The 21575-nt window shown below is 40.5% G+C and overlaps 2 protein-coding genes across 3 annotated transcripts; one reads left to right on the top strand and one right to left on the bottom strand.

Moving 5' to 3' along the window:
• The first annotated feature begins 147 nt into the window (after positions 1–147).
• Positions 148–9180, top strand: mcm10 (minichromosome maintenance 10 replication initiation factor). 2 transcript variants are annotated; one of them, XM_085436440.1, is made up of 18 exons: positions 148–357; positions 2578–2629; positions 2713–2985; positions 3074–3289; positions 3469–3606; positions 3713–3920; positions 4032–4197; positions 4593–4760; positions 5353–5469; positions 5543–5745; positions 6098–6192; positions 6482–6595; positions 6730–7200; positions 7498–7622; positions 8317–8430; positions 8532–8677; positions 8785–8827; positions 8919–9180. In XM_085436440.1, exons 2-18 carry the CDS (start codon positions 2623–2625, stop codon positions 9000–9002), a joined length of 2688 nt encoding a protein of 895 aa, XP_085292566.1. In that variant the 5' UTR covers positions 148–357; positions 2578–2622; the 3' UTR covers positions 9003–9180. The 2 variants fall into 2 exon arrangements, with proteins under 2 accessions (XP_085292566.1, XP_085292565.1); XM_085436439.1 differs by having other exon boundaries at positions 3466–3606.
• Positions 9181–9621: 441 nt separating this feature from the next.
• On the bottom strand, positions 9622–16580 carry ucmaa (upper zone of growth plate and cartilage matrix associated a). Its single transcript, XM_085436521.1, has 5 exons — positions 16434–16580; positions 15429–15488; positions 15245–15337; positions 12822–12920; positions 9622–10151 (listed from the first exon to the last, which is right to left on the bottom strand). Exons 1-5 carry the CDS (start codon positions 16489–16491, stop codon positions 10063–10065), a joined length of 399 nt encoding a protein of 132 aa, XP_085292647.1. The 5' UTR covers positions 16492–16580; the 3' UTR covers positions 9622–10062.
• Positions 16581–21575: the final 4995 nt, after the last annotated feature.

Genomic DNA, 21575 nt, shown 5'->3' with positions numbered 1-21575 from the left:
CTAGCTCATATTAATATCTAATCAAAGAAATTGCTATCCGAGCAACCACCCATTAATCTTTTTTTCTTTTTTTAAATCAGGCAAGATTTTGGGCACCTACCAGCACTCCGACAACACAACGGGGTCCTTCGTTTAGCGCCAGTTTGGGTTTTCTCCCTCGCCCGGCCTGTGTGTGTGAATTACAATGAGGTTTATTGTGTCGTTTTTATTAAATATAACCGAATGACTTGTACATCGCCACGAAAGGCTTTACTTAGGACAGTAGGCGTTATTTTCGAGAGGTTGAATGTGGTCGTAACATCCGGTAAGGTGGTTTTCGGGGTGCTTGAGTGAAGGAAGACGCAAAGTTGCAAAAAGGTAAACTGTCTCATTATCTTTGACTTGGTCATAAATGAATGGAAGCTGTTTGTTTGTGTATATATACATATGCAGAATTATAGTTTTATATTCACTTGGGAAAGCGGCTGTCCATATCTTCAAACATTTATGCTCTTAGTTGCTTTTTACCGGGTTAAGTGTAACCACTTAGTCGTTTCATTTTACATTGTAAGTCAAGCTTAACTTATCTCCACTTTAGGCTGAACCTAGATTTTAATACTTTGGACATCTTTTCGTTTTCACATAGAATGAGTGTTAAAGCTGTTAGCGTCTTTAAAACAACTGGGACAGGATTTTAATTGTGCTCAGTAGCTCACAGTGTTGCACTGTTCTATACTGTGCAGTAAAGTGTAATACACAATTAATTGATTTAATGTATGTACAGGGTTAGTTACTGCTGCTAAAAGTGATTCTACAAGCTATTAAATTGTGCTTTGTGCTTAGTTTTTGCACAGCACTGCATAGAGTCCTGTGAAAACTGTTTTTCATATCACTGTAGTTTCAATTATTACTTGCATCGTGAAGAGATTGCTCCAACCTCTGCCGGAAAATCTGGAATTCTTTTTTTATGCTAATGTGTCCCCAGCAAGGAGGTAACAGGGTGATATCTCATCAGTGCAGGAAATTGTGTTGGATGTAAAATTATTTTGCCAAGAGCTGGACAAGCTGTGCATCTACACTAGCAGTCAAAGGTTTGGACACACCGTCTCATTTAAGGTTTTTTCTTTATTTTCGTGACTATATACATTGTAGATACTTGCTGAAGGCATCAAAACTATGAATGAACACATGGAATTATGTAGTAAACAAAAATGTGTGAAATAATTGTGACAGACTGGCGACCTGTCCAGGTTGTATACCGCCTCTTGCCCTATGACAGCTGGAATAGGCCCCAGCGCCCCCTGCGACCTTGAAAAGGATAAGTGGAAGCGAATGGATGGATGGTGTGAAATAACTCAAAACATGTTTTATATTTTAGATTCTTCAAAATACCTGCCCTTTGTTTTGATTACTGATTTGCACACTCTTGGCATTCTCTTGATTAGCTTCATTTTTGAAATGGTTTTCCATTTCAGGTGATTACCTGAAATGGAAAACTCTTGAAGGACTTCCCAGAGATGCTTAGCACTTGTTGGCCCTTTTGCCTTCACTCTGTGGTCCATCTCATCCCAAACCACATTGACTGGGTTTAGGTCAGGTGACTGTGGAGGCCAGGCCATCTGGTACAGAACTCCATCACTCTCCTTCTTGGTCAAATAGCCCTTATACAGCCTGGAGGTGTGTTTGGGGTCATTGTGCTGTTGAAAAATAAATGATGGTCCAACTAAACCCAAGCCAGATGGGATGGCATGTCGCTGCAGGATGCTGTGGTAGCCATGCTTGTTCAGTGTGCCTTCAGTTTTGAATAAATCCCCAGCAATGTCACCAGCAAACTATTCCCACACCATCACACCTCCTCCTTCATGCTTCATGGTGGGAACCATGCATGTAGAGACCATTTACCTTTTCTGTGTCACACAAAGACACGGCAGGTGGAACCAAAGTTCTCAAATTTGAACTCATCAGACCAAAGCACAGATTTCCACCGGTCTAAACAAATCTCTTCTGCTTGTTGCTTTTCCTTAGTTGTGGTTTCTTAGCAGCTATTTATATTTGATGTCTTCAGTTTATATCTACAATGTAGAAAGTAGTAAAAATAAAGAAAAACCATTAAATGAGAAGCTGTTTTCAAAGTTTTGAGAGAGATAATATATTGGGATAAGCTCACAAAGCCTCTTGTTAAGTCTAAATTCTATATTACTGTATACATAACACAAGCATTATGAAAGATGCAGCATTCGGTTAACTTTAGAAGTTTGTAACCTTGAGAAAGAGGGTCGAAGACAGCATCTAACTTGGAGCATGACACGGCTTGTTTAACTTTGTCTTGTAAAGTCTGTAATCTCCCAGGTGGTCAGCTGGACACCTTGGATACATGAGAAACACGGCTGCTGGAGTGTGTTATCACACTTTCCTGTGTGCTGCTGTGTGGTCTGAACAGTTTCACAATTCAGTCAAGCATTTAAAGAATGTGTTTTCTTGAATGTTTTTTTTCTTTGTGGAAATTACAGCCCACATCTGGGTTTTTATTGTTTTTGTTTTCTGCGGGTCTTTCTTGAGGTTCTGCCAAAGTAATTCCACATATTTGCCTTTCTGTAGGTGACCAGGTGATTTGACATCAACGACACAGTGTAATTCCTTAAAATGGAGAGTAAGTGTCTGATTTAAAGCTCACGAGAATACTGCTTTATCAGTGGGTTAAGACACAAATGAGTGCATGTGCATTTCACTCAGGTGAGGATGATCTGGATATTCTGACTGCGCTGCTGGCTGAGAGCGAGGGTATTGGCGAAGAACAAGAAAGCCAGGAGCAGGCAGACGATCTGGACGGGCTGTTTGATGAGGAAAATGACGAGGAGTACAAAGAGGGCGTCGAGGAGGAAGAGCACAATGTGGACGAGATGTTGGAGCTCTTTGGAGATGTGGATGACATCAAACAAGAGGAGAAGGACAAAGAATCAGAGGGTGATTGTGAGAACCTGAACAAGTCGAAAGAGGATTTACAAGGTTTGTTGATGTACAGTGGAGTTTAGTGGAGCTACATGCTGAGCCTGTGTTGTCAGCTTAATTTTGTTATGCATTTTTTCTTCTTCAGAGGAGTTGAGGCAGATGAAGGAGCAGATGGAGAGGTTGCAGCAGCAGCTGGAGGCCAGCCAGAAAGTCTCAGTCCCGTCAGCCTCTTCAGCCAAGACTTCAGGAAAAAACTCACCAAGTGTCACACCAGTGAGACCCAAACCTGCACCTACCCAGCAACCGGCCTCCAAACTGAGCCAGGCCAGACCAGCCACTAACACACAGAAGACACCAGCAGGTAAAGAAAACAGTGATGCCAACTCCCTCTGTAGTGCTCAAGCACATTGTACTGTGTCTAACCTTCTCTCTGTGCGACTGCAGTAAAGCAGTTTTTCTTGTGTATAGTTTTGTTATAGCTATAACCCTCATGTTTCATGAATTCTTTCTTCTTCTTTTTTTTTTCCATCCTTCCAGCAGCGTCTTCATCCACACCAGCAAGAGCAGGAAGCCTCAAGCTCCAGGAGTCCTCTGAGTTTTCTTCTCAGCTCAGCTTTGCTGACTCATTTAAAAGCAAACCGAGAGTGGCTCACCAACCTAAACCCAGCACATCACCGGGTAAAACTCCAGTTTTTCCTTAAACAAAGTGATTGTGTCGTCACACACATTAGAGTGATGCACGTATGTTCTGTGTCTGAGTTTTTCTTGGCTGTGCTCCCCTCAGAAAGCAGAGGACCACTGGTAGAGATAAAGATCGGCAGCTCCTTCAAGCCCATAGAGAGCACCAGCACAGCCCCTGATGCTCTGCGCTCACCTTCAGCGTCCCATAGCAGACCTGCAGCAGCTGCGTCAGCAGTGCAGCCTAAAGCTCCTTCTTATCCATCTCTTCCCAAAGACGTGGCTCTTGAGAAATATTCAGGACTGCGGCTCAGGTCAGAGCACTGAAGTGATGACAAGTTGTCAGTTGAATTAGGTTTTCTTGTTTTGTTTTTTCCCATTCCTGTGTTTTTAAGTCTTTGGCTCGGTTCTGTTTGTCTCCTCAGAAAACCACGTGTTTCTTCTAGCGAGATGGACCGTAAGATGGCTGACCGCCGTCTGATTCGACTGTCACAGTTACCGGAGCGTATGGCTCGGGAGAAGCTGGAAGACAGCGACTGGGTGACGTTTGCTGTGCTGGTCAATAAAGCCACGCCTCAAAGCAACAGCAGTGTAAGTCAGACCTTGTGGACTTTGTTTGTGCAGCATCAGTGACAGTTTCATAGAAAAATATACAAAAGAAATGAATAAAAACTCTTTGTAAAAGAGTAGTTAAGGATGAGTTTTTCTGGTTTTAATCCAGCCTTTAGGGATGACTTTGAACAGAAGTAGGATTGTTCTGCATATACAGGAGGCAAAGATTTTTTGGTGTTTAATATATTTAAGTTGGAGTTAATTAAACCAAACTATTTCAGTATTGCTTGCATGATGCTAGGATTTGTTTTATTTATTTATTTTTCCCTGTGGAAGTCAAAAACCTTCGTGGTAGCACTAAGAAGATATTTCTATGCGGATGATAAATACATTTATCCTGTAATATTCCTGATTGAGCACTTTCTTCTCTGCAGGGCAAAACCTTTAGCATCTGGAAACTCAATGACCTCCATAACCTGGAAGTGTTTGTGTCTCTGTTTCTGTTTGGTGAAGTTCACAAAGAGCACTGGAAGACTGAGACGGGCACAGTAGTCGGACTCCTCAACCCAAACCCCATGAAGCAGAAAGAAGGATATGACGAGGTGAGCAGAAAGTCTGAAATGAATCTAATGTGGAGTCTGAGGAAAAATTATTTTCTCATTCTCAGTGATTTTGTACTTTAAAATCAGCTTCCAGTAGGAAAGACAGTCTGATATGTTGAATATTGGACACACTTGAGGCCTCCACTTAAATGTTTCTTGAGGGTCTGAGGCTCAAACCTTTTTCTTGCCTTTATGCCTTTAAATGAACATTTACACCTAATGATAAACAGATCCTTAGTCCATCTATTAATGGCACTGTGATATAAAGGTTTGACAATGTTACATTTTACTGCAAAATGTAACTCATATGTCTAAACTTTATCTCATTGGATAAAACGGATACGGGCAAAGTCTAACTTTGAGGACACAATTTGCAATTGAAAAAGATGACAAAAGGCAATAATGCACAATAGTCTGCACATTGCATTATTAAAGTATCGTGATTGAAATGATGGTATCGTATCATGGGCTGTCTGGTGAGTCCCACCTCCAGTAGCTAACACCCATCATGTACGTCTGTAGTGTCTGTAGTTTTTGTACTGTAAGCTGATTTCCTTCCCAGAATATAAAACCTTGTGTGGAATGTGTGCAGGTGAGCCTGACGGTGGATCACCCACAGAAGGTGCTGTTGATGGGTGAAGCTCAGGACTACGGTATCTGCAAGGGTGTGAAGAGGAACGGAGAGCCATGCTCGCAGATAGTTAACATGGTTAGTCTGTTCTATCGTGTTTTCTGTACCTAAATGATTATCCTGTTGCCTTAAACTTCCATCTCCTCCACAGTATGAGTGCCCATACTGCCAGTATCATGTCAAGGCCCAGTATAAGAAGATGAGCTCAAAAAGGGCCGAGCTGCAGTCGTCGTTTTCCGGAAGAGCGCCCAGTAAAGTCATGGGGAAGGGGAAGGCAGGTGGCCTGAGAGAGCGGATTTGTCAGGACGGTTTCTACTACGGCGGCGTGTCCTCTGCTGCCTGTGCCGCCTCACTGTGAGTGTGTTTTTTCCTATTGCTAAAGTTCAGGTCAGTCAGACTGTAAGAGGAAGCTCTTTCTACTTTCCCTTTACATCTACAATATAGCAAATGAAGAACAATGCAGTAAAATCAATAAAAACTTGACTCAGCTGTTTCTGTTAGTATCCTCTGCAGCAGTTAGTCATGCAGGCTGTGGTCATAACCCTGTCCAACACAGATTCTGGCTTTAACTGGATTTTCAAATCAATAGTGTGTGCTGAAGTCAGTTTGCGCAAGTTAACTGCCACCCTTACAAAACCAGGAACACAGTGTGGGACTGAAAGCATCCAAGCTGCTGCATTTTCAGTAACAAGCCTGTGTGTTGCAGGACCGCGTCCAAACCAAACAAACCCACCCAGAAAACTCTGGACAAGCTGTTTGTGAGAGGCTCGGCTCAGCTCATCAGTCAAGCCAAGAGGCTCGGTAAGGACTGCTAGATTCCCTCACACTCACAGATTTGAATCATTCCTCATGGAAGTTGATGTTTACAAGCCTGATGTCGTAGGTGACAGATATATAGAATTGCATAGGAGTATTTTTTGCTTCAAACCCTTTTTTCCTTACCCCGACTTTCAGATCTAAAAATTGTTTTCTCCTTTGATTAAAATACTGATGTAGTTTTCAATCCTGTCGGTAATTTTAGGAGAGATCGATGAACAAAGGCAGAAGGGAGTTCCCTATTTCAACTGTTTTTGCTTGTGTGTGTTTGTAGCCATGCAGTCTGGTGAAGTTGCAGGTTGCTCAGATGAATTCAAGAGCCTGATGTCAGTGCCAACACCTGGAGCTTTGCAGCTGAAGAAGCATCTCACGCAGGGCAGCCAGTCAGGTACACAACCTGCAAATCTTTTGCACTTTTTGGCAAGCTAGGTTATATTAAAGACACGTTTGATTACAGTGTTGTGAACTCAGTCATCTGTCTCACACACACACCAACAAAAAAATCTTATTTGGCATCCTCAGTTTCCAAAGAAACATCGGGAGCTCCTCTTCAGTCCATCTCGGCCTCAGACCTGCTGAAGCAGCAGAAACGGAAGCAGCGGGAGCTCCTGGAGAGCCGGCGGAAAAGGGTGGAAGAAGTTCAGAGAAGGTCGCTGCAGAACTCGGGGGGTGCGACAGGCCAAGATTGTTTAATGTCACCAAAAGCTGCTTCTGAAGTCCCCACGGCCTCCCAAAGCCCGGCGGCGCCCCACACTCCGACCCTGGGCCGAGGCTTCTCCAAGGGAGATGATATCCTCTTCTTTGATGCCAGCCCCCCTCCAGCTCCTTCTCCCAGCACCCTCAACCTATCAGCTGCCAAGCTGGCTGCTCTGAAGAAGCTAAGGGCTAAAGACACGGGGCTGGTGAAGGAAGACCCCAACGCTGTGAAGAGGAAGAGGAGTGACAGCAGTGAGATCAATGCCCGAGTAGAGCGGAATCGCACCTCACCCAGTGGTACGCATTTCAGTTTTTTCCAGTGTAATTCATACATCTAGATAGCTATCCTCTTTTTTTTAACTTTCTTGTAAAGTTTTAAATTAAAGATAACAATTATTTGTTATTTTAGCAGTACGGTACCTCACAGGATGGCAGGATATTGTTGCCTCTGTACCTTGACTGCATAATGTTATCTTTTTGTTGTTTTTGTTGTTTGTTGTGCTGCCACAGATTCTTGGGAACACAGGTCTTTATCTTTTTATGCTGAAGTAAACTTACCGTTGCCTGTTTTATGGTTCTTTTCTTTGTCTGAAGCCTCAGCTAATGAGGAGGAGGAGCCGGTGCAGAAAAAGAAGCGAGAACAACTCGACTATGTCCAGTCAGAGGAGTTTCAGAAGATCCTGAAAGCCAAATCTCGCCACGGGATTATACTTCAAGCGGTATGACCAGTGACATTTGATGATGCATAGATGCATATGAAAAACCAAATTTAGTGCAAATTTATAAGTTTGCTGGCTTACAAAGAATTGAACTTCCTCTAATTTTTATGGTAGTTTCATTTTAATGGGGAAGAATCAGAACCAAAATGCCAGAAAAAACATGTTAGTTATAGTTATAAGGTCATGGAGTGGCCTCAGCCAGTCTCCAGACTGCAGTCCTGTAGAAAACCTGTGGAGGGAGCTGAAGCTTTGAGAGTTTCTGTAAAGAGGAGTGGGCTAAAATCCCTCCTGAGATGTGTGCAAACCTGGTGACCAAGTATGACAAATGTCTTACTGACATGAGTCATGTTTTGCTTGGGGATTAAATTCATATTTCTCTTAATGATATAAGGTATAAATATGTATGTGATATGGTTGGTTGATAGTGTCTCTCTTCATTAAAATTAAACAAATATAATTCGATTCACTTTTGTCTATACAGTGCCAAATCACAGCAACAATCACCTCAAGACACTTTATATTGTAAGGTAATACATACAGAGGACCCCCCCCCCCCCATGAGCGTGCGGCCAGTTAAAAATTAGAAGGTTAATTTCTTTGGAAATGAGCAAGCTTACAAATTCAGCATGGTATCCAATAACCTTTTTTCGCCCCATTGTATATTTCTTAATGAATAGCTCTCTTTCTCTTTCAGGCGGAGTACCAGCTACAAGAGCGCTACTTCAATGTTCTGGTGAAGAAGGAGCAGATGGAGGAGAAGATGAGGAACATCAGAGAGATGAAGTGTCGGGCTGTCACCTGTAAAAAGGTACTGAGCCAGAAGTTGAATTCACCGCTGACCCAGGTGTGCTGTGGTTGTCTATCAGAAGTCACTGAAGTAAACCGTTGTTATTCTTCTGCTGGTTCCAGTGTAGTTACACCTACTTCAAGCCGGCGGATCGTTGTGTAGAGGAGAACCATGATCTGCGGTGGCACGAGGCAATGAAACGCTTCTTTAAATGTCCTTGTGGACAGAGAGCCATTGCTCTGGACAGACTGCCACACAAACACTGCAGGTAAGACAGTGGCTTTCCGACAAGGCCTGGCAGAAACACTGAAATGATGTGTACACTGTAGTGGGACTGTGGGACTCGCCAACTCATTAGTCATTTTGCCTTTTCAGCAACTGCGGTCTGTTTAAATGGGAACGAGATGGGATGTTGAAGGTAAGCTGTCACAGATTACCAATTTAAAAGTTTAAAGCAACATTTGATTGAAACAAAGTAGACTGATCACACACTTGATGTTTCGTTGCAGGAGAAAACTGGCCCTAAGCTTGGTGGAGAGCTCCTCCTGCCTCGAGGAGAGGAGCATGCCAAATTCCTCAACAGCATGAAGTGATTTATTATTGAGGGAGCAACCTATAGACTTTTATGTTTGTAATTTAAGGTTTTACCAGGCTTTCATTAGTATCAGGTCTGTTTTTAAATTTTGACATTATGTAGCTCTTGAGTGTCTGTGGTGATACCAGATGTGCTGCAAATTGGCTGATTAAAGCTGATTAAAGATTTTATATGTACAGACTGTTTTTCCCTACAAGAGAAGAATTTTTGCTCACCTATATTGGCACAGAAACACCCTCTAACACGCTCCATATGTTGGTGCCAGGCGGAGCCAGGTGGCACTTACTCAATTCTTTGAGCCAATCCACATGGCTTTAAAGGTCTGAGGTGGAATCACAGTATAGAGATAAAATAAGCTTTTCTGGGGTTGAAGCTGTGTGATTAGCAAGTGCCAGAGTGCCATGCCACATCATTGTGAGGCTTTTATTTTTGCTCGCTATCCCGTCGCTGCTTGTTTCCCCCCCCTTCTTTCTCTTCACTGAGCACTTTGTGTCTAATATTTCCACTCTGGAATGTGGGATCCATTTCAGGGTGATGATTTCTGCAGCTCACCTCATCTTTTATTCCAAACCGCCTACCTCCCTTTAAGTAAAACTCAAAATACCAGACAGTGGAAGTGTGAGGAAAAGCACATCATTGGAAATTCATCTTTATTTGTCATTGTGACTTGGATATGAAGGACAGTTTGTTGGAAAAATTAAGCTACAACTCTTATCTGGCAAAACCATTTGTGTATAAAAGGTTGGTTTCTTGCCGCTAATACAGCACGTCAGGCTGAAACGACATTATATAGCTTCAATGTACATATAAAAAAACCCAAAAAAGCATGCAAAATTTCTGCCCAACAGTACAAAAGTTGATCCTTACAGTTTAACAATGAAGACATATATTGCACTCTTTAAGTTGTATACAGAAATCAGGTTGAGAAAAAGGTGTAGATTAAAGTGGGACAAATACAGAAACCACTTGCACTCAGAGTCGGGCTGTCACCTTCAGTACGGGGTAAAGGTTGTGGCAGTGAGAGCTGCTGTTGCCCAGCTCTCTGTGATTGAGGATGCTTAGTGGAACCAGTAGTAGCGAGGAGAGAGACCATCGTAATGAAACTCACGCAACTGCTCATTTGTCTCTCTTGACCTCTCATTAACCTCTGTAGATGGAAAAAGAAAGAAAATCATAATTAAGGCAATGCAATAAGCAAGCATATAACAAACTATATGTAAAATATGTTGAAAGCCACTGTGACAGCACAGTATTCATAATCACATTGTATTCCTGCTCTACTGTAGTTTACAAAATAAAAAACGAGTTTGAACTAGCGATTGACACCATAAAACAATAGGGAACATTGTAGCCTGGCATGGGTGTTGTGGAAGGAAAAGACTGATGAAAGGAATACACAACCACTGGGGCAAGAAAATCAGATGCAACAGGTCTGTAGAATTTAGACTGCAAACTGATGCGGAACATGGATATCCTCTCTGAGTCCCAACTCTGACAGAGGGTTCTTCCTATATCATGCTATATAAATAAAACCAAATTGGATTGTTGTCAGGAGAGATATGTAACAGTCATTTGTAAAAGACGATGGCGGCAGAGTCATGGTTTGTGGCTGCATTTTACATGGGGGAACACAATCAATCATAACTGGCCTTCCCAGAGCTCAGACCTTGATAAGGAAGCAGTGTGGGATAATCTTGACAGCAAATGGAACAAGAGGCAGCCAACATCCAAAATACACAGAGCTTTGGAAGATCTTTTAAGATGCCTGGAGAACTATTTCCGAAGACTACTATAAGACGTTACAGGAAAGCTGGCAAAGAGCGTTCAGGCTAAACTAAAGAATAAAGGTGGTCACATTAAATATTGATTTTTAAGCCTGTTAGAATTGTTAGACAAACTGTTTTTACCTTCTATAAAGCGCATTTCCTTTTACACGTTCAATAATTTGTTACACCTGTTTCCTATTTTCTGAGGTGGCTCAAGACTTATCAGAATACTGTGCAAACTTTTTCCAACATACAATTTTAATGCTATACTTTAATCCTCACTCTTACACCTCATTTTATTTTTGTACTGGCGGGAAGCAGTTCATCAAACAAAACCGATGAGTAGATGCTATCAGGTGGAGGTGACTGTAGTGGGTCATATAAAGAGGAGGTTGTTTCAATCTATCCACTGTCTATTAGCATATACAAAAAGAACTGAAATATTCCATACATAGCCTGAAATGTGACTCTAAAGTATAATGCTTTTCATTATTAGCAGTGCCTTAAATTCTTAGCTAGCTAGGCTAGTGTTAGCAAAGCTGAGTTTTTACAGACCCTATTTACAATGAGGACAAATACTGGTGACTGCTATGCCTTAGCCTCCTAGTAGATGCGCCTATGGTATGAATTTTAAAATTCCTACATTGCTTTTTTCCCAGTTACCACATTCCCAAGATTTTCAGAAAACCTGACCTCTTAAACTCAGCGGAGATTTTTAGTATGCTAGGCGCACCTATGGTATCAATTTGAAACTCCGATGATGGCTTGCTCTCAAGTTATTGCATTAACAAATTTGGGAGTAGACACCGCCCACCCACGACGACTACAACAATACGCTATCAGCTTAATATGGGTGAGGGGTAAAAAACATTTATGCTACCTCTAAGTTGCATTCCTGAGTTAGGCAATTGATTCTTCTTAACTATAATCTCAACTGCTTTCAGAAGCTAACAATAAATCTATCAAAAAGTGAAATTTTATGAAACCCTTGCTGCGAAAAGTAAATCACACTAACTTGATAATAATAACATAATTAACTATAGCTCATCTTTTGCACAGTATAGAGAATTTGTTGGCCCCATAGCAAAGCAATGTATGTGCTCACTTCAGAGTAATTCAGGTATTATTCAAAGTTTGGTATCGCAATATTTCTTCCATTCTTTATGGTTCACCAACTTGATTTTAAATGCAGCATAAAGTGATAAAAATGGACCGAGACATGAAAATACGAATTCTGTGTTGGCATTCGGTTGAGACCTTGTTTATCTTTAGAACTTGTTGACCCAAACCATGCAAACACCGTCTCTCACAAATAAAACCCAGTCCCATCTTTATGGTTAGCAGTTCTTAGTTTAGAAACTGTGAATGCAGCTATATCACAAGTGACAGACGACCACAGGGAAGATTGTCAGCTTGGGATCAACCACAAATAGACACTTTGATTTGGTGTGGAGTCTCAAGCACTGTGCTGTGGTTCAACGGCTCGTGGGTGCCAGAAGATCCAAACTTAATCTTTGTCCCTCAGTGTGGTCTCGACTGAGGCCTCTCATGGTGACTAACATTCAAGTAATTGTCAGTTTCCTGTAAGAGTGAGCTCAAGTTGGCTGTTGCAATATCGCCTATCTTTTCTGTTATAGTGCTTCATTAGGGGTCTCAAAGCAGATTGATGTTTCCATTACTATTTCTGTTAAATCAGTGACAATGATTCATGATTATTTGTTCTTGCATTTTTTTTACTTGTGTTTTGATGATTTCACCTTCAGCACACAGAAACAATGACTTTAAGTAAGCATTTGGTATTTAATTGAAAATTCCTTTCCTGTTTTCATTAGCGCTATAAACAGGATAATAGGAAAATGTTTTCCCCTGCTGTGTATTTCCTAATTTGATGTGCTGTTGTGCAATCTCAGCAAAATGTAGACTTGAGGGAACATATCTAATAGTAGGAGTCATAGAATCGCCAGATGCCGTAACTTAATTTTTGTTTCATGGTGTTAAATTGGAGAGCACAGGAACCTGCTTTAAAGAAACCAGGTTAATTCAGGTCTTACCGTCTCGGTCCTCCTCAACATAGTTCTCATATTCGTTCCTTTGTTCCTCATTGTACTCCCTCCTGCGCTCATCGGCTGCCATTTTCACCCTCTGCTCAGCTGTTGGTGATGGAAAGAGTTATTTGCTCACAAAATAGTCAAAATAGAAGGTTGTATTTTTTCACATGTTCAAAACTGTTTTAGTAGTTTTTACTTCCATGGTCTGATTCTACTGTAACCTTTCTTTTTTATTCATTTTTGATTAATCATTTTATTCCATTATTTACCTTCTAATTGGGATAAACATCTAAAATATTGTGTGAACATTATCCCAGGCACAGGTACAGGGTAGGCTCTTTATGGATTAGATAAGACTTCTAATCCATACATAGTGCCTGTAGGTCAACCGTAGCTGCAGTGTGGGAAATAATTATATTTGATGCCTTGCTGAATTTGTATTTGAAGTTTTCTCACTTAAGAAGAAATGAAGAGACTTTTTTAGTAGTTCCATTTTAATGGAGAGACACCGATAGGCTGCTGCTTGCCCATTTCCCAAATAGACCACAATCAGTCAATCAATTACACCTGTCCACAGAATCAGTTCCTTCTCCACCAACATGTGCAAGACCAAAAAGCTGTTAAGGGACATGGACCTGCAAAAGGCTGCAATGGGCTACAAGACCATCAGCAAAAAGCTTGATGAAAAGGTGACAACTGTTTGTGCGATTATTTGGAGATGGATGAAATATAAATGGCCATCAGTCACTCTTGGTCTGGAGCTCCATGCAAAATCCTACATTGGGTGAAGATGATCATTAGAAAGTTTGTGGATCAGCGTAAAACTATATGGGGGAGCTTCCAAAAGATCTGAAGGCAGTTGGGACCAGTCACAAAAAACACCATTGGTAACACACTACACCATAATGGACTGAAATCTTGCAGTGCGCCCAGCTCAAGAAGGTACAGATAAAGGCCTTTGTTAAGTTTGCCAGTGAACATCTAAATTTTTCAGAGAAAGTTTTGGGAAAAGTGCTGTGGTCAGATGAAACCAAAATCGAGCTCTTTGGCATTAGCTCCACCTGCCATATCTGTGAGAGGGAAAATGCTGAGTATGACCTAAAGTCAAGCACGGAGGTGGATTATTATGCTTTGGGGGTTTTCTGCTAAGACTACATGACACTGCATTGAGGTGCCAATGGATGGGGCCATGTACAGTAAAATCTTGGATAAGAGTCTTCTTCCCTCAGCCAGAAAAATGAAGATGGGTCATGGCTGGATATTCCAGCATAATAAACATAAAAAACATACCGCTAAGACAACAAAGTCTAATGTCCTCTTGTATTCTCTAACAGATTTAAAAATGGAAAAACAAAAATGGGGAAAGGGAAAAGAATAGTAGAATGCTACAGACAGCTGCTCTGGTTAAGCAGTCATCCAACATCTGTTGGAAATATTATACATAAAACAATCAATTTTTGCCTTTTAAGTAATTTTGAGCACAGAGACTTCTTCCTTTCAATAAAATCTTTCCTCTGTAATTGGTTGTTGTGCATCCACCTTTACTTTTCTCTCCAAAGAAAAGTCCTTTACACACACACACATAGCTGACTAGGGTTCAAATTGACTAACCTGGCAAGTAACAATATCAACCTTTTTTCCAAGAAAAGGTTGTTTGTCTGTTACTGCTACGATGGGTGGGAAAAAGTGTCATGAAAAACAGCCTGTCTCTGGATGTCTGCCCAGGGACATGCATACTTCTCTGATAGTTTTTTCCAGTATAAAACATATAAATCAACAAAGAAAAACTTCTGGGTTGGACTGATGGTTTCAGAGCTTTTGTGCAAGTGAATGTGTTTCTGTTTAGTTAGTTTTAAGGTGTGTGAATGATGTTTATTGTACTAATTCTCAGAATGAAAGAATGAGCTTACTGTACCAAGAAACTTAGAGAATGAGCCTGCTCCAGAGTACCCTGTGACTCCTTCTGCAGCCTCCAGTTTGTGTGTGTGTCTGTGAGAGACCTAGATTTGAAAGATGCTTCTGCATGGAACACCTGCCTGAGTTTGTATCACTCTCTTTAAGTGTCCCAGCTTGCAGCCAAAACAAACTGTGTCATCTCCAATCCCAACCACAAACGAATAAGCCAACAGTCACACAAAGAATATCTATGGAACGTGCCATAATTGAGTGTGGCCACATCAGCGACTAAAGCAGGGCCAAGGAGAACTAAACCACATGTAGCACTGAATATAAATCAACACACTCCCCACTCCCAGACCACACCAGCCAAACAGCGCAAAGGCAGTCAATTCTTCAGCTTTTCAGAAATAGCCATTCTTCCTCCAAAATGACTACAAAACAACATGCAGACAGCCCTAAACAATTTCCTCTTGGTGGCTAGCCTTTGTTTTAAAGTGGATGTGTAAAATATATGGTGTGCAGCATACCTAGGAACTCGTAGTATCGGACTGAGCGCCGATTGCGGCGTTTGAAAAAGTTGGAGGCGTCTGACTCGGGCATAAAAACCTGCTGTGCAGCACCTAAAGGTCAGAGGTCATAAGTTCACAGCTGCATGAGCAGAAATGTAAAGAATAATTTACTGGAAGTAGCTTGAAGGATAAAAAGTCATACCTTTAGCATCTGATGCTTTTGAGTCATCCCGTACTGCTGCACCTTCCACCAGGCTGAAAACTAAAGGTGAGGGGAAAATATTTTATCTCATATCTCTCTCTCTCTCTCTCTCTCTTCTCTCTCTTTCTCTCTCTCTCTCTATATATATATATATGTGTGTATATATATATATGTGTGTATATATATATATATATATGTGTGTGTGTGTGTGTGTGTGTATATATATACATATGTGTATATATATATATACACACACACACACACACATATATATATATATGTGTGTGTGTTATATATTCACTTCATGTGGAAGAGCTTTTCATTCTCTAAGTCTTTAACTGCAAATCTTTAAATACAGCTTCAAATACAGCCCCTCCACTGTGAGTACTCCTTGAACAAAAGCTTACTGGTGGATAGCCGGGGGCACAAAACTAACGAAGGACCTGACATATAAAAAAATATAAGTGTTTCCATGAGGCAGTTTTGTGCAGCACTGAGTGTAAAAAAACAAACTATGTAGATTTTGAATCAAAATTCCATTTCACAAATTTGTCATGTCTTCCTCTGTGCTGTAGTTTAGTGTAGCTTGCTTCACATTAGATCAGTTTCTTATTATACGCATCTAAGCCACACCACATTTTTCAGTGATTGGTCTCATAAAAATCATGCCTCACTGTGTCCTCAGCCATCACAAAGGGGCCAAATGGAAGAAAACTCTTTTTTTTTTTTTACCTTGGGTGCCAAACCTAAGCATTTAACCATACATACTTGCCTGTCCCAACTGAGAAAATATTAAAAAATAAAAAAATAAATAGAAATAAAAATACATTAAAAATATATATTTTTAATATTTTAAAATTGTTCCCCAGTCAACCCAACACAATGCATCAGTGCTTTGTACCCTCAAAGCTACTCTTGTTTTTTCTACCCTGAAGATGTTGAATCCAAAAGTTACTCTTCCACTCCCCCCACTCTTTTCCCCACCTACCAAGACAAGGTACTCACAGGTAATGACAAAGAGGGTGGTGAGAACAGACAAGACAAAGACTCGAGCCCAGGACATCTTGAAGGTAAAAGGCAGAAGCTCCACTGGACTTCACAGCACACCTAACAGAGTTCAAGTGAGTGAGGATAGAAGGATGAAGCAGGGAAGATGAGAGAGAGGTGTGGAGGGAGGAAGAGAGTGGGAGGAGAAAGGAGGAGGTGAAGCTTTACAGAGGGAGGGAAGATGCTGGAATTTCAGTTCCCCAGGGGAGGAGATGACGGAGAAAGCAAGGAGGGAAAGAGGAGAGATGAACTAAAAAGAAGAGAACAGCTAAATAGAAATCAAGATTAAAAAATACTTTTAATACAAAATGAAAATTAAAATCATAATCCTTTTTTGATGTGACCATCCTTTGCATTTAAAACTGAACTAAACTCCTCATACCATTTTCAAAGGTTTTTTAATGTAGTTGGCAGGCAGTGTTGTTGTCATTTTTGCACATTAAAGTACAGATCTGCTGCAGGAGGCAACTTTCCCCTCACTGAAGACAGTTATTTAAGACACGTCAGCCTGCTGGAACCAATCACAAGCCTTCCCGATGGACAACAGTGCAAGTTTCTGAAGTGCCTGAAAGTTTTTTGCCCTGCACATAATGCATATTCAGTCCTTGCATTTTGTGGGTAAATCCTTTTTTATCTCTGAATTAAATTATGAAACCTACTTCTGTTTTGCCCACTTTGCGTTGTTTGCAGCACATACTGATTTTCCGATCTCACAAAGGAGCTAGTAACTGCTAACTTTGTGGCTAACGTTGGGCTTTTAATTTCTGCAGCTAACTGCCTGCTGTGGTTAGAAACAATGTTGATGGCAGCAGGAAGGCTAAACTGCCCCAGAGCTGCAGAAATCAAAAAGATGCTAAACTGTTGCATACATCAGTAGAACCTCTGGTGTTGGTGATCAATGTGTGTAGATTTGGCAAACAACTACTTTCACATTAGGAAAAAAAACAATCATCTGACTCAGTGTAAATACCACTGATTAAAGTGTGTGAATGGAATCCTCATCACTTCACAGTTTTCAAAGAGGGAGTTGGGATGGAACATAACCCGAGGAAAAGCCAGAGAAAACCAGCTACTTTTGTGACTGCTGGAAGATGTTAAATAATAAAACTGGGAGCCAGAAACACAAGCTTTGTTCCATAGGAATATCCCTTACCTTAATAATATATTAATTAAAGCAACAAAACAACCTGAAGAGCCAGTTGGGAGCCGAAAGAGCTGGCTCTTTTTAGTGAGCCGAGCCAAAAGAGCCGGTTCTCTAAAAAGAGCTGGAAATCCCATCACTGGTATATGCATATGCATATATATAACCCATATTTACACATGCACACACATGCTGCGTATGCATCTGTAACTATGTGTGTCTTGCAAACAGGTTCTGACTTCTGGCTCATTTTCTGTTTAATGTTTTCTGAGTAGGACTGTTGAGTTTCCTTCAAAGGAAATTTCAGATCACAAACACTCCAGGGTAAAATCTGCAGAGACCAATTTAAATTGCAACTCAAAATTTAAAGAGGAACTATTATTCTCATTTCTATCTCCACATGTTCATTCTTTGACCCTGTTGCAGTACGCTCACATGTTTTGCCGCCAGATTCATGTACCTGAGGCGAGCATATTAGAGATATTTGTTTTTGTTGACATCATACAGAGCCAAAAAAATAGGAAAAAGGATCATTAAGCAGGGTGAACCCTGAGCTTTTTTATTTGGCCATGTTTTATATAACCACAATTCCAAAAAAGTTGGGATGAGATGTAAAAACAGAATGCAATGACTTGTGGATCTCATAAACCCATATTTTATTCACAGTAGTACACAAAAAACAAATGTTTAAAATGGGATAGTCATGATGGGTATAAAAGGAACATTTTATAGAGGCAGAGTTTCTGTTCCTGTTTATATAGCGCCAAATCACAACAGCAGTCACTTCAATCAGCTTTATATTGTAACGTAAAGGACCTACAATAATATAGAGAAAACCTTAGCAATCAGATAACCCCCTTGGTTATTACTTGGTGAGAGTGGGGAGGGAAACAGTGGTTAAGCCTTTTGCAGCATAACTAAGAGGGGATTCAGGGTCACCTGATCCAGCTCTAACGATAAGTTTTTACCACAGTTTTAAAGTAAAGAGGCTGTCTGTCTCCTGAATCTAAACTAAGAGCTGGTTCCACAGAAGAGGGGACTGAAAGATTCTGCCTCTCATTCTACTTTTCAGTAGCTTCAGTAGCCCGGCTTACTACAAGTAAGCCAGCAGTATGAGAGCAAAGTGCTCTATTTGGGTGATACAGTACTATGAGGTCTGTAAGACAAGATGGGGCATGATTATTTAAGACCTTCTGGTCAAAAACAACTCAAAGATTCCTCACAGTGTTACTAGAGAACCAAATTTTCCAGGTCTTTATGTCTTTAAGACATTTCTGCAGTTTAACTAATTGGTGTGTGTTATCTGGCTTCATGGAAAGATAAAGTTGGGTGTCATCTGCATAGCAGTGAAAATGTATGCTATACCTTCTGATGATACTGTCTAAGGGAAGCATGTATAATGTAAACAGAATTGGTTCTAGCACTGAACCCTGTGGAACTCCATAATTAACCTTAGTGTGTCCATTTACATGAACAAATTGGAGTCTATTAGATATATATGATTCAAACCACTGCAGCACATACCTACAGCATGCTCTAATCACTGTAATAAAATATTATGGTCAGCAGTATTGGCCCTAGCAGGACAAACACAGAGATGACTCGACTATCAAAGGCTATAAGAAGATCATTTGTAACCTTCACTAAGGCTGTTTCTGTACTGTGATGCATTCTGAAACCTGAATGAAGCTCCTGAAATAAACCATTCCTCTGCAGTACATAGAAAGAGAAAAATGCACAGTGGGTGGTTTGTTAAGACAACAGTTATAAAAGTGCCATTTAAAAAAAGTCTATTATGCTTTATTTCATATGATTTATAGAAAATTTCAGTATTTACGTTTTGCTACAAGCTCCTTAAACTACAAACACAGTTATCTGTAGGAAAAGCAGAGGCTGTATGAACTCATCCACCTAGAGAAACAAAGGGCAACTGACTTGCAGGAAGAGTTTTGATTCCCACGTTCACGAATGTTAGGGCTCCAATGAATCTAAAATAAGGCCTTGATTGGGCTCAGTTGTGGCTCAAAGCATGAAGCTGTTTAACAACAATAAAAAAATTACGCACAAAAGGAATTACTAATGTAAAAAAAACTCGTGGTTTTATTTATATATGTTTATATATGAATATATGCGGTGGCCCCAAGAGACAAAGCAAGTACAAACTCCAAAACACATTTCTAGCGTTAACTGAACTTCCTTAACAGAGCTACCTAGATCACTTAAATTACATAATTGAAAGCATATGTGTATTGTTTGTGTATTTATACACAAGCACTCATATATATTCAAAAAAAAAAAAAAAAAGAAGTTCATTTACCTGTTACTACCACACACCAAATCCGGTCGTTGGTACTTCCTGGCTTGTGTAACCACTAGGTAACAAAAGCTCAACACTGCGCCTAGCATCCTGGAGCAGTTGTGTTTTGTATGTGTTTTGGAGTTTGTACGTGTTTTGGAGTTTGTACGTTCTTTGTCGCTAGGGGCCACTGTAAATATACTTTTATTTATTCACTCCACATAAAATGTAATAAATAAATCATATAATACAAAAACCAACTATTTACATTTCAACTTTTAACTATTTAAATTTTCAGCTTTTTCCTTTTAAACAAATTTTAAGTGAAACAACACAAAACACTGCAAACCACAACACAATTAAATATAAATTAAAATATGAAAACAAAAAGAAGATGCACATTCTCTGTCATATGGGCCTGCATGAATAAACTTTCTGAATCCTTTATCATCCGCAACTGAAAATAGTTGTGGATGATTACTATACCTTTCTAATGTGACGTTGTTGTCCCTGGCTCTCTTTCTCTCTCTCTCCCTCCCGCTCTGTTCCTGTGCTACTGAGTGTAACTACCGCCCCTCCCCCCTCATCCCAGCGTAAAGCACAAGGCTCGCGTGCGGAGTGAAGGGGGGAAAAAGTGCGAGAGAGAGGGTGAGAGAAAGGGGGAAAGAAAAAAGAAAAACCGGATGCAATGATTGCAAAGTGCTTATGCTGGTATGGTTTAAGTGTCCTCTTTTGCATTTTCCTCCGCATGACAACATGTACTTATGTAACATATATGTTTTTCTAGGCTTGCTTTTAGTGACCATGACGGTCTCAAAGTTCATGCTTTTGAACAAAGGCTTTGTTGAAATGTAACCACGTCGACTCACTCTTAGCAGTGCTGCTTTTAAAAACAACTAATTAATTTTTCCAGTCATATGACTGCCACTATCATCAAGTGCCAGCCACTTTGACTTTAATTCAATGTTAAACAGAGAAGTTCATCAGTGTTTTACAACTCTGTTTCCTCCCATTTTCAAAGTTAAAACTTTCAGATCTGGCCTCACAAAACCTTTTTCTTTCTTCCAGTGGAGGGCAAGCAGTTACTAATTACCTTGCACTGCTTTTCATCCAACTATATCAGGTTCAAATGCTGATGCTCACATTTGTGGTGTGCTGCCTAACTCCACAACAGATAGGCCTCAACAACAAAGTGACATAGTTCTTGAGCAGCTTGTTTACCAGACCTGTTTGGCTATACGTAACTCTTCATATTAAATCTTCAAAGCAAATCACACTCTCCTAGGTACAACCAGAAGGTTGCAGGTAAGAATCTGGTGACCGTGATATGTTTTTCCTTGATGCCTTGTGTTTTGGAGCCATTCTGTTTTCAGGTATCAGTGTCATTGCTTGACCTCCACATTTCACACAGGATCTCCAGAAGCTAGTACGACTTGGAGTCTCTCACTATGTGGAGACTTTACTAAAGCCATGTCACTGTCTTTCGCTGCTTATGAATATTGTGTAACTAGAAGGTCATACAGATTCAGGCAAATGAGTCTGAATTAGCCTCACCGCTGGACAAAACAGCAACTGCGATAACAGGAACATAAAAAGAAGCACTTATCTAATTCAGGGTGGGTTGGAGCCTATCACAGTTATCATAGGGCAAAGGGTGGGATAC

This window comes from Copadichromis virginalis, linkage group LG17, assembly GCF_057382275.1.
Source record: "Copadichromis virginalis isolate Kocher_CV1m ecotype Utaka linkage group LG17, C_Virginalis_male_GT1.1, whole genome shotgun sequence".
In the NCBI taxonomy this organism is placed as follows: Eukaryota; Metazoa; Chordata; class Actinopteri; order Cichliformes; family Cichlidae; genus Copadichromis; species Copadichromis virginalis.
This window is presented reverse-complemented; position numbering and strand designations above follow the sequence as displayed.

Excerpts from the sequence above, each read along its gene's own strand:
- ucmaa (XM_085436521.1), bottom strand. The coding sequence starts at position 16,491 with ATGTCCTGGGCTCGAGTCTTTGTCTTGTCTGTTCTCACCACCCTCTTT. Across the intron at positions 15,489-16,433 it reads CACCCTCTTTGTCATTACCT|TTTTCAGCCTGGTGGAAGGT; the intron begins GTGAGTACCTTG and ends CCTCACCTTTAG. Across the intron at positions 12,921-15,244 it reads CCGATACTACGAGTTCCTAG|CTGAGCAGAGGGTGAAAATG; the intron begins GTATGCTGCACA and ends CATCACCAACAG.
- mcm10 (XM_085436439.1), top strand. Across the intron at positions 6,596-6,729 it reads CACGCAGGGCAGCCAGTCAG|TTTCCAAAGAAACATCGGGA; the intron begins GTACACAACCTG and ends TGGCATCCTCAG. Across the intron at positions 8,678-8,784 it reads CTGCCACACAAACACTGCAG|CAACTGCGGTCTGTTTAAAT; the intron begins GTAAGACAGTGG and ends TTGCCTTTTCAG.